Source organism: Triticum dicoccoides, chromosome 6B, assembly GCF_002162155.2.
Source record: "Triticum dicoccoides isolate Atlit2015 ecotype Zavitan chromosome 6B, WEW_v2.0, whole genome shotgun sequence".
Classification (NCBI taxonomy): Eukaryota; Viridiplantae; Streptophyta; class Magnoliopsida; order Poales; family Poaceae; genus Triticum; species Triticum dicoccoides.
In genome coordinates this window covers 721,365,337-721,377,344 of record NC_041391.1, presented here as the reverse complement: position 1 = coordinate 721,377,344, position 12,008 = coordinate 721,365,337, and the positions used below count along the sequence as shown (strand labels likewise).

Below are 12,008 nucleotides of genomic sequence, written 5' to 3'. Positions count from 1 at the left end.
ACTTGTTCATATGATTTCCATGGATCATGGTGTTGTACTAGAAGCATTCCATGTGAATACCCCGAGCCCCCACAAGCACAGCCGTCAGACGCTTCGGACCTTCGTTCGGTCTTCGACCGCACGTCAGACATATACCGATTCTCATTGTAAAATGAACCAGCGCCGGCGCGTATGGACTGCGGGGGGAGGAGAGGGGGGGACAACACACGTGGCCGATAAAGAACCGACCCATCCACTGGCTGCCAAGGCGGACCCACGCGCCCTTCGCAGCGCCGATCGAGGAGAGAGAGCCCCATTTTGTGGCAGCTTAGTAACTATGGGACTCATTGAAACACTTTTGAAAAGAATTAAGAAAATATCCATATGGAAAAGATTTTATTATGTGATGGGTATATTCTTCTTACTCCTAAATGGGTTCTTTTTTGTAGTTGAAATTATATGGTTTCGAATCTCACAAGTTAGGACAAGATTTATGACAGCCGAGTTTAACAAAGAAATTCTCTTAAACACGAGGATCGACAAACGATAAAGAACTCTCTCTATAATACTACTCCTCAGAATATATATTTTTTGAATCGAAGCTGGCGATAAGGAAGCTGAGGAAAGGCCGAGAACGGGCCGCGACGGGCCAGGGAAGCGGGCCCACGCAAGCGAGCGGCCCGGTGGCCCGCCAACGGTTACTTAGCAGGTCGGTTTCCTCTCACCCCTTCCCGTTCGTTCCGCAGGATTTCAAATTCCAAATCCCACCCCACCCCCACCCCCCACCTCCCCACCTCGCCGGCGGCGAACCCACCGGCGGCGACCGACCGACCGATCGATCCGTCCATGGCGCCGGCAGAAGGCAAGGACGCGTCCCCTCCTCCCCGTCCTCCCCCACCTGCCCCCGCCGGGCCCGCGCTCCCCGGCGGCGCGGAGGAGTACGTGCGCGACTCCATCGAGGCCTCGCTCGGCCTCCCCGTGCCGGACCGCTCGCTCCGCGCCAAGCTCGCCGCCTACGAGGACCTGCGCCGCCGCCTCCAGGACCGCGTCTTCGCGCTCGAGGAGGACCTCCACGCCGCCGCCCGCCGCATCGACCTCCTCAAGGTCCGTCCTCCCTTTCCCCCTTCCCCCCTCCATTCCGCTGCGGCGCACTCAAGATGTTCGACGGAATGCCTGCCTGACGGATCGGGACGGCCCGCGTGCGTGCGTGCGTGCGTGCAGAACGAGTCGGTGATGAACGCGGAGGGGATCCGGCGCTGCGTGGAGGAGAAGGAGGCGGTGGCGGCCGCGCGCGACCAGCTCGCCGCCCACGCCGCCAGGCTCGAGAAGGAGTGCGGCCTCTACGAGCGCGACCTCGAGCGCGCCATGGAGTCCTGCGACGAGCTCGCCAGGGAGAGCGACGACCTACGCAAGCGCCTCCGGGACGCCCCCGACGTCAGTAACCCCTTTCCTCGCTGTCACATAACCTGCATATCTTTCAGATAACTTGCGCACATTTCATCATCTGCACTGCACAGATACAACAGGAGCCACTATTGTTCCAATCTTTCCCCTGAATCCAGCATATGGAGGAGCTAATCTACTAGTTTCTACTTGATATTGATCCTGATTTGATGCAATCAAGTCCCTGAAACCACACATCCAGCCTGCAATCTAGTTTGAAGTATCCATTTCTATGTCTGCTCTTGTGAGTTCTTCCCATTGGGAAACTTGGTTAGCTAGCTGCCCATATCAGTTGATGAATCATATATATATTATCCACGGCTTTTAATCAGTTGATGATGCATATCAGTACTGTACATGGCTTAGTTTTGGTCTGCCAACTCAACTGTAGAGCTCCAATCCACCACCATCAATCAGATGATTTGGTATTATCGATCATGCGCAGGTTACTGCACTGAACAAGGAAGTGGAAGCCCTGCAGAGAGACAAGGAGATACTGAGGACCAATCTAAACAAAGCAGAGGAGGAGGTAACGTTGCCATCTCACTCTTGTACTTGCAACACCTAAAAATGTTCTGTACCTGCAACTTATCACCTTCTCAGTGAACATTGGTTCATGCAACACTAACGTAGCTCTGACAGTCAGAAATTTCTCGCGTGTTTCATTCAAGGTTAAGCTGCTATTCGAGGAGAACACAGCTCTGGACGAGGCGAACAAGAGGCTGCTGTGCTTGCTGGAGAAGGAGCAGAAGCATCGGTCCGAAAGAGAGCACTCCGCCAGTAATTCCACCAAGGTAAAAGCACCTACCAAGCTCAAGTGTTTACGGATTTAATTTAATTTAGTACACACACACCACAGGCAGTACAACTGTTGGTCGAAACCGTGAATTGCTGCCCTACTGTCAGTCTATTTACCTTGACTACATTAACAATATCGTCCTTCGTGTTGCAGCAGAAGCGCAAGTCGTCGAGCCTGAAGGACACGAGCCCGGTCGGCCTGGCCATCGATTTCAACAGCACAGACGCGTCGAGGCAGCCGCTGTCCCCCTTGCAGCCAAACTCTCCAGACTGCAGGGTGCACAAGAAGTGAACCCAGCCGGCCGTCCCGACATTCTCTTCTGGATGGCTTGAACTGAAGCGAACTGAACAATCCATCCACCCTTATGCATCTGGGCTGCTTGCCTCATCTGACTAACTCGCTGGGTTAATTTGGTTGGTTCTTGTCGGTAGAACCTCGGTCATGTAGCCTGCATTTTCCATTTTCTTCTTCCTCCTCTTGGTAGCAAGCTGCCTGTGTCTATCATGATCCTTTGATGAGAAAAAAAATTAGGAGTGTTATTATCTTAGTGGTTTCGTGTCTGTGATGAGCATGTAAGAGACTGTTATGGTAGCACTAATCAACCCGTATCGTGGTCACTTCGTCGTGTTTCCATATCATTTCTGTGTTCCCTCGGCGACTCTCGATGCCGCGTTTGTTTTCCGCATCAGATTGTTAGTGACAGCTTCTCATGGTATGTATGCATCCGCTTTTCTTTCTTTTCTCCGAGGCTCCGAGGTGGATTGACATTTCTATGCGATGCCATTCTTTCGCAATGAAACTGCGGAAAATGGATGGTGCATGGGCAACAAGATTGTAGAGACACCAGTATACTATCTGCTATTTCTATGTTGAGAAAGCATATCTCTGAATGATTTCAACAAAATTAAAATGGCAGGATGGTATTCTACAATGGCCTGCGTACATAAACATAAGGTAGCTTGAAGATAAAAAGTCCCCACATGGTTTTAAATTTTGTACTGATGCTTATCTTGCTTGTTCCATTCCTTTGCTCCATGGTGCCCCAATCCAAATCCAATAGACTGGAATGAATATAAGGCAGTTTAAACTGGCACAAGGATACAGAGACGGGCAAATAAACAATTTTCGTGTGGAGGTAGATGTGGAAGGAAACCCAAACGAGTCCGGGCATCGGTAGTTATTTCGGTGGCCTTTCTCTCTCTCTCTCTCCTTTGCGCAACGGTGCACATGTCGGTTATATTCTTTGAGCAAGAGATTAGAGGGCGAAAATCAGAAAAATGACCAATTCTTTGCTCCATTTCAAAGAAAAGATAGATTGAGCTATATTCAATGATTGATAATTTTTCTGATTCGTAAATAGATTTTCAAATTTGCTCAGTTGATGGTTGAAACGAAAAGGATGATACAACTTTTCTTTCTGTTGATATACCACCTTGACGAGTTCACGTTGATCCTTCCGATTGATAAATATTTTATTCGATGAGTATTGTCGAGATTGACTGGATGGTGTGCTAAACCAAAAAAAATGAGACCAACCCAAGGGCTAACCCTTGTTGGCTTTTCTTTATAGGAGAAACTCCGTGAGCACCACGCGTCCGTGCCGGGACTCGAACTTGGGTGGGCTGGCAGCAACCTTAGCTGCCCAGCCAACAGGTCGACGCCCTGTCCTCCGATGGTGTGCTAAACCGAGGAAGAGAGTTTCAAAAATATCCATGATGCTAAAACCAGAATGTGATAAACCAGCAGAGTATGGGGGCTAGTCCCAGCTTCACCAAGGACCCCGAGGGTCACTGCCTGACTGATCCGAAGAGTTCTGATATGCTACCCATGTTCAAGACGCTGGAGACAGATGCCACGGAGGCCAACATGGAGGATTCAGAGGAGGGAAATTCTGCACTGGGAAAGAGAGTTGCAGGTGCACAGCAAACCTTTGGTACTTCAAGGACTGATGAAAGTTTAGCTCTTATTCCCTTTGTCAGGCAGACTGAGCAGGAGGTGCAGCAAGGTACAGGAACGCCAAAGAAACAGAAGCTGGACAGTACGGAGAGGTCGGCGCAGGATGCCGACATGGGAGATGGAACAGAGGGGGCCATGCAAATGGAGGCAACCAGCCCAGGGGCCGCTGGTAAACTGACGGGGACACGTGATGTGCCCCGTCAGGAGCAATGAATTGCTTAGCTTGGAACTGTCGGGGGGTGGCCAATGACCCGACAGTTCGAGATTTGGTTGGCTTGGTCAAATCGGCCAATGCCAAGTCGGTGTTCTTGTGTGAAACGCGTCAAAAAGCAAATAAAGTTCGTCGTCTTCGTGGTAGACTAGGCTTAGGAGGTTTTGCTGGGTGTGATAGTAATGGTCTTAGTGGTGGTTTGGCACTTTTTTGGTGTGATCAGATTCATTGTTGAAATTAAAGAAATAAAAGAGAGGTATATTGATGCTTATATCCGTTTGTCTGATGATGCCCCTCTATGGCGTCTGACTTGTGTGTATGGTGAACCGCGGGTTGAGAACCGGCATCTCATGTGGACTGCGCTGCAAGACCTGAAAGCGCAATCCAATCTGCCATGGTGTGTCTTGGGGGACTTCAACGAGGCCATGTGGTCTTTTGAACATTTCTCTGCTACTAGGAGAAGTGAAGCGCAGATGTTGGCTTTCCGGGAGGTACTTGAGGTATGTGAGCTGATTGATCTGGGCTTCTCTGGATTGGCCTACACATATGACAATAAAAGGCAGGGAAACAGGAATGTTAAGGTCCGGCTAGACCGTGCGGTTGCAGATAACAGTTGGCGTGACATATTTTCTGATGCTCGGGTGGTACATCAAGTGAGTCCATGTTCAGATCACTGCCCTTTTGTCCTGCAATGTGAGAAGGAAGAACAACCCCGTCATCCCCGACAAAAACAGTACGAAGTCATGTGGGAGCGAGAATCGAGCCTTCCGGAACGTGTACAACAAGCATGGTCTAGGGCTGGTGCAAAACACAATCTGGGTGACATTCGGTGCGGGCTGAGCGCCCTCATGGCGGAGCTTCAAGTTTGGAGTAAAAAAGCTTTTGGTAGTGTGACGAGGGAACTAGAAAAATCCAGAACACGGTTGGAGGAACTTATGGAGATGAATGCAGACAGGAGGGAGATACGGCGGGTCGAGGATCATATGAATGAGCTGCTTTATCGTGAGGAACTCATGTGGCTGCAGCGCTCCCGTATTGACTGGCTTAAAGATGGTGATAGAAACACCAAATTTTTCCATCGGAAGGCGGTTTGGCGAGCAAGGAAAAACAAAGTCCGGCACCTAGTTGATGACTCAGGGGTAAGTCAAACTGATCATGCAACCATGGGTAATATGGTTACCTCGTACTTCCAAAATTTATTTACTAGAGATGAACAACTTGATCCCTCGCCGGTCTTAAATCTTTTTGAGACTAGAGTTACAGCAGCCATGAATGACAAGTTGTGTGCACCCTTCACGGAGAAGGAAATATCGGATAGTCTTTTCCAGATTGGACCGCTCAAGGCACCTGGTAAAGATGGATTCCCAGCTCGTTTTTTTCAGCGTAACTGGGCAGTGTTAAAAGTGGAAATTGTCAAGGCAGTGCAGGAGTTCTTCATGACAGGTCAAATGCCTCCTGGGGTCAATGATACGGTAATAGTACTTATACCCAAAGTTAAAGAACCCATTAGGCAAACGGATTTTAGACCGATTAGCTTATGCAATGTCATTTATAAGATTGTTGCCAAGTGTCTGGTGAATAGACTGCGACCTATCCTCGATGGTATTGTGTCTCCAGAACAGAGCGCGTTTGTCCCGGGGAGGCTAATTACTGATAATGCTTTATTGGCATTTGAATGTCTTCATTATATGCAACATGAGCAGAACCAGGGAAGAAATTATTATGCATATAAATTAGACCTGTCAAAGGCATATGACCGTGTGGATTGGGGTTTCTTGAGACAAGCGATGCAAAAGATGGGCTTCGCTCACCAATGGGTACAGTGGATTATGACATGTGTTACCTCGGTGAGATATTCAGTGAAATTTAATGGAGCTATCTTGGATTCGTTTGTACCGTCGCGTGGGCTTCGGCAAGGTGACCCATTATCCCCATTTTTGTTTCTATTCGTGGCTGATGGTCTTTCTGCGCTTTTGAGACAGGGCATGGAGATGAATATTATTGACCCGGTAAAAGTGTGCACCAATACTCCTGGTATATCCCATCTCCTATTTGCGGACGACGCATTACTGTTTTTTAAAGCAAACCATGACCAGGCCACACACATAAAGGAGGTCATAGATAAATATGCTAGTGCAACCGGCCAACTTGTGAATCCTCAAAAATGCTCCATTAAGTTTGGTACTTGTTGTGTAGAGGAGGACAAGCAAGATGTACGTCAGGTGTTACAAATCCAAGGTGAGGACTTTGAAGAAAAATATTTGGGGCTCCCAACCCCGGATGGACGCATGCATAAGGGCAGATTCCAGAACCTACATGAAAGATTAATGAAGAGAATTTTGCTTTGGGGGGATTCACTCTCTCAGGCAGGAAAAGAGATGATGATAAAATCTGTTGGTCAGGCCTTACCTACATACATAATGGGTGTTTTTAAACTGCCATTTTCAGTATGTGATGACCTCACAAACCTTGTAAGAAATTTCTAGTGGGGAAAAAGGCAAGGAAAAAGGAAGGCTCATTGGATTGCTTGGGACAAGATGATAGAACCTAAATGTAGAGGAGGGTTGGGATTCCGTGATTTCCGCCTCTTCAACCAAGCCCTGCTCGCAAGACAAGCTTGGCGCCTCCTGATAAAGCCGGACTCGCTATGCGCGAGAGTTTTAAAAGCTAAATATTACCCTAATGGTTCTCTAGTGGATACTGTTTTTGCAGGTAATGCGTCATCAATGTGGCATGCTATCCATCATGGACTAGACCTTCTCAAGAAGAGGCCTTTTACGGTAAGGACAAAGAAATATCAGCCATCCAATCAGTAGATCTGATGGTCCAACGTGATCAATACTTGTCCAGCGAAGGAGTAGTATTTTTTCTCCGAAGGGCAAAATGGGCAGAGGGAAAAAACGCCTCCCGCACGAGATTAAAATAAAAATAAAATCCCGCACATAGAAAGGGTATTTTGGGGAGATGGAAATTTGCCCACCCCGGTCCATCCCCGATCCATCTAATTTTCTCCTGCAGATTCGGTAAAGAAAAAATCTCTCCCGCACACACCACCAGTCGCTCGGCGGCGCACCCACTCACTGCATCTCCACACCAGATCCACTCACTCGGCTGCGCGCTCTTCCAGGCCGCCGCCGGCAGCCAACTGAGCTCCTCCTCGGTTGCGCGCTATTCCAGGCCGCCGCCGAAAGCCGGTACGTCGACAATGGAGACCGCCAAATGGCGGCGTCTACGACCAGATCGCCGGTAAAACCCGCGGCGCCGCCGGCCAGCGAGGCCGGGCGCCAAGATGGAGGCTATGGAGGGCGGACCCCGGCCCTTCTGTGGCGCTCGTTGGACTAGTACGGTTGGCGGCGGCAAGCGGTGGCGGGGGGAGCAAGGTGCGGCCGCCTGGTTGCCTCCTGCCGTATCAGCAGAGGAGAAGCATCTGGGAGAAATTGCGGCGTCGGCTCTGGTGGAAGGCAGGTACAGCAAGCACCTGGCGTCGCTTCAAGAGTGGATGAAAAAAGGTGTTCCCCCATGTGCGTGCACTCCAGCTGCTGGCCGTCGACGAGGATCATCACCCACCGAAGACGTATATCTCTCTCCTCTCCTCTGTTCATAGAAAGGGGAGCCACCGGCATGATGAGAAATTGCAGTTGGAAGTGAAATTTGATATTTTGAATCTCAAGTTTCTGTCAACTCTATAACAAGATACGTACTTGAAATTGTTGAATTAAATTCTGTTAACTCTCTTCTAATCAAAAGAAAAAAAGATTTGAAATAGGGAAATACTAAGTGGAAACTGGGGAATTGCAAACAAGTCTTTGTTACAGACAGAAAAGGTGGCTTAGGGATGTGGCAGTGAACATTAGGAAAACTATTGCTAGATCACCACTTCTCAGTTTTTCTATAACAGAACCAATCCTTCCGTTAATAAAATTTTTCCATACTTCTTGTATGAAATAATAATTCATACAATTGAATAACTGATTGCTTAGCAAAAGGCTGTTGCAATGGTATTAGTTTATCTTAACAGTCCTTCTGCTGTTCAGCTCTGTTCCTTGCATGAATTTGGAAATGCAGATTATAAAAGGAATAACTTTGCTGCAGCTGGTCGTTGTAAAAGTTTCTCTATAGTAAGCTTTCTTACTTTTTTTTGCGGGGTAGTAAGCTTTCTTACTTGGATGTAGCAAATAAAGGGTAGAAATTGTTTGTATTTGCTTGATCAAATTCAGCATGGAAAAAGAGAAAAGTATGCAGTTCACTGGTAACCAGAGAGTCCTGCTTCCATTTTAGCCCGGCATCTCATGGCAGACGTGAATTCAGCGGCAATCTGTTGCCGAGAAGCACATCGTGCTGCAAGGCCTTAAATAAAGTGAAGAACTTCAATGTCAGATTGATGTTGATGATTGATAGGCACGCACTAAAGAAAACATAAATATTGGAAAATAGATTTCTAACACTTAGATAGCAAACATGCACTTCAGAATAGCAAATATATGTGTGCATGGAATATCCTCACTCTCCATCTTCCGGCATTGGCAGTGCACACTCGCTATCACCGAGCCCACATAAACACACCTCACATCAAATCTTGCTTGCCTGCGCTCTTTATGAACAATTGCAAACCTCGTCAAACTATCTTCCTTGTTCACCTCCTCGACTTGCCATTTTGATAACCTCACGATCTCCCCCTTAACCTTCTCGAACATTATAGGGGTGTAGATATATGACGCATTTTTCTCCAGTGGGTCAGCCGTTAATTCAGTGAAGGGCACCGTCTGCGAGGCCACGACATCCATTGCAGCCTCATTCCTTCGCATAACTGAGATGCAATGCTCATGGTGTTGCAGCAAATCAATAAGTCTCATTCTCCTGTCCAGCTGCACATGAAGCGTAGAATTTAGACTTTCGCTCCTTTGATTACTTCTCATGCCCAGGAAGTACCTCCCTTTGGTATAGGCTGCAGACCACTTCTTTCTTAGCTCGTACATCCTGCAGATCCACGTGTCTTTTTCCGTTATCCCATAGTGTTTGTTGAACTGGAGCCAACCTCTCTCAAACTCATCAACCTCGAAAGCACGGTAAATCAATTTTCTAAAGTCGCTGAGCTTCGGGTTCCGAAGGTAGCATACCATATTTTGTTCGATGTGCCAGCTACACAGCCGATGATCTGTGTTCGGCCATACCTGCAATATTGCTCTCGCCATTGCATGGTCCCCATCAGTGATCACAGACCTGGGATGGTTCTGGTGCATCTCCTCCAAAAATGAATGGAGCAACCACTTATATGATGCCACGGTCTCGTCTGATACAATGCCGACCCCAAAGACAACTGTGCTGCGATGGTGGTTCAATCCAATGAATGGGACAAATGGCAAGTTATATTTGTTTACACGGTACGTGCTGTCAAACACAACAACACCACCAAAGGCATCATAGTCCAACCGCGTCTGACCAAAATAGGTTCTGCAGATGGCCTTCGCTGTCTGTGCTGTACCTGTAAAAGAATTCAGAATCTCTCTCTTCCTGCGCAGCCATATAGTTCAGCATGTATTGGGCATCAAAACCTTCAATCCTTTGCTTCTTGTACTCAGCAATAAAATTATATAGGTCCCGAGACACACAGCCGACTTTGTCATACCCACCATGCTGCTTCTCCATTACGTCCATTATCTGATGTGTGCGTAGACCACCAATACCATACTCAATGGCATCAGCCTTTTGAGGGTCATTAAGTCCACGATGAGACCATAAGAAAGGTGTCTGGTCAGGCTTAGTGAATTCATGGTTATGCTGGTCCACAAAGTCCTTGACAAACCATTCACGGCTTTCCATATTGAGCTCGATTTGCAGTCGAGCGTCACATCCACAACGAGAGAGTGCCCTTGGTTTCCTTTTCCGGTTGGACCTTTCAAAGTTTTTCAAGGACCTATATCCTTCTTTGCTGCACATGTACAACCTTTGGATTCTTATGCCTCCCTTGTTTTTCACATTGGCCTTCCTCACGCTGAACCCTTTGGCTTTAGCATATCTATTATAGAACTCGAAACCTTGTTCCTCGCTTGTGAATGTTTGACTAACCACCGTGTAATATTCTTCAATTTCCTCCATGCTGACGTGGTGAGCATCCATGTTGTGTAACTGCCATCCACAAAGAAACTGAATAATGTTATTTAGGCATCTCCAGTGCCAAACTACATCATAAAAAATGTAAATCAAAGTACTTCTGCTACATACACCGGCAAGCAATTCCTGCTCTAGAGAATCATTGATAGCAACTTACAGCTTCTCAAAGAAGAAAAATCATCCTATGAGTTGGTTGTAGTACTGTATATCCTTCTGAGGAACAAGATTATTATTAGGAAAGGAATATAATCTCTACTGTACATTCCTCTGAGGAAAGAGCTGATTATTAGGAAAAATATCAGTTTAGTGCAAAGCCTCAGATAGTAATCTTTATGTGCAGCTAAGTTTTCTAGTAGTTTGAAAAGTTGTGGTGCTTCTTTGACATGGTTTCCTGAATGACGGATTTGTACAACATTCTGCTATCAATGTGCTTTCGTGATCCTGGAGATTTCATGTTTCATAGGACAATTGACATGGAAATATACATCCTGCTATGATCTGGGACTAATCTATGTCAGGCCGTTTCATTACTTGTCAAGTAGTTTGCAGGATTCGCATGAGAACAAACAACGAGGACAAATAAAGCTACTAAGTAATGAAACGGCCTGACATAGAGAGTTGTTCATGTTCAAGCATTACCTTTCTGCAGGCCGACCAGCAGTGGTAGAGACGGATGAACAGGCGGAGCCAACAGTGACAGCTGATTAGCCGGCGGTAGTGCAGCGGCAAGTGGCGGCCACAGCTCCTGTTAGAGGCAGACGGAACGGACGGGCAGGAAGGTTCCGGACGTGGAAGGCACGGCAGCCGCAAGCGGCGGCGAGAGCCACGGGTCGGCTGCGGCGGACGAAACGGACGGGCAGGAAGGATCGGAGGCGGACGGCGCGGCAGCGACAAATGGTGGCGAGAGCGACGAGTGGGCTGCGGTGGCCGGAACAGACGGGCAGGAAGGATCCCGAGGCGGACGGCGCGACAGCGGCAGGCTGCGGTGGCCGGAACAGACGAGCAGGAAGGATCCCGAGGCGGACGGCGCGGCAGCGGCAGGCTGCGGTGGCCGGAACAGACGGGCAGGAAGGATCCCGAGGCGGACGGCGCGGCAGCGGCAGGCTGCGGTGGCCGGAACAGATGGGCAGGAAGGATCCCGAGGCGGACGGCGCGGCAGCGGCAGGCTGCGGTGGCCGGAGCAGACGGGCAGGAAGGATCCCGAGGCGGACGGCACGGCAGCGGCAGGCGGCGGCGAGAGAGCGGCAATTAGGGCTTGGGTGACGTGAATGCAGGTTTAGGGGCCGATTCAGTCGGGACTTTCAGTTGATTAGTAAACTTTTTATCGGACTAAACTGCCCTTGGGCTAAGAGAAAAAAAATCTAATATAAAATGCCTAGATTACCCTTGAAATCAACGGTGGATCTGTTCAAATACTAGTCTCTCCCGTGACTAGTAATTTGCACCGTAAAACCCTCTTTCCGACATGGTGAACCACCAAATAACCAACTTGGCCAGCTGCACTGTTCC

General features: G+C 48.4%; 2 protein-coding genes across 3 annotated transcripts; one reads left to right on the top strand and one right to left on the bottom strand.

The window, feature by feature from the left end:
• Positions 1 to 762: 762 nt before the first annotated feature.
• On the top strand, positions 763 to 2,859 carry LOC119320014 (leucine zipper putative tumor suppressor 2-like). Of its 2 annotated transcripts, none has more exons than XM_037594161.1 (5): positions 763 to 1,083; positions 1,201 to 1,413; positions 1,868 to 1,951; positions 2,094 to 2,216; positions 2,378 to 2,859. In XM_037594161.1, the coding sequence occupies exons 1-5, from the start codon at positions 826 to 828 to the stop codon at positions 2,510 to 2,512; spliced, it is 813 nt and encodes a 270-aa protein (XP_037450058.1). In that variant the 5' UTR covers positions 763 to 825; the 3' UTR covers positions 2,513 to 2,859. The 2 variants fall into 2 exon arrangements, with proteins under 2 accessions (XP_037450058.1, XP_037450057.1); XM_037594160.1 differs by having other exon boundaries at positions 2,375 to 2,859.
• A 6,754-nt stretch (positions 2,860 to 9,613) lies between these two features.
• LOC119326269 (protein FAR1-RELATED SEQUENCE 5-like) lies at positions 9,614 to 11,747 on the bottom strand. Its single transcript, XM_037599953.1, has 2 exons — positions 11,139 to 11,747; positions 9,614 to 10,514 (listed from the first exon to the last, which is right to left on the bottom strand). The coding sequence occupies exon 2, from the start codon at positions 10,503 to 10,505 to the stop codon at positions 9,807 to 9,809; it is 699 nt and encodes a 232-aa protein (XP_037455850.1). The 5' UTR covers positions 10,506 to 10,514; positions 11,139 to 11,747; the 3' UTR covers positions 9,614 to 9,806.
• Between the last annotated feature and the right edge of the window lie 261 nt (positions 11,748 to 12,008).

Excerpts from the sequence above, each read along its gene's own strand:
- LOC119320014 (XM_037594160.1), top strand. The coding sequence starts at position 826 with ATGGCGCCGGCAGAAGGCAAGGACGCGTCCCCTCCTCCCCGTCCTCCC. Across the intron at positions 1,414-1,867 it reads GCCTCCGGGACGCCCCCGAC|GTTACTGCACTGAACAAGGA; the intron begins GTCAGTAACCCC and ends GATCATGCGCAG. Across the intron at positions 2,217-2,374 it reads CCGCCAGTAATTCCACCAAG|CAGAAGCGCAAGTCGTCGAG; the intron begins GTAAAAGCACCT and ends TTCGTGTTGCAG.
- LOC119326269 (XM_037599953.1), bottom strand. The coding sequence starts at position 10,505 with ATGGATGCTCACCACGTCAGCATGGAGGAAATTGAAGAATATTACACG.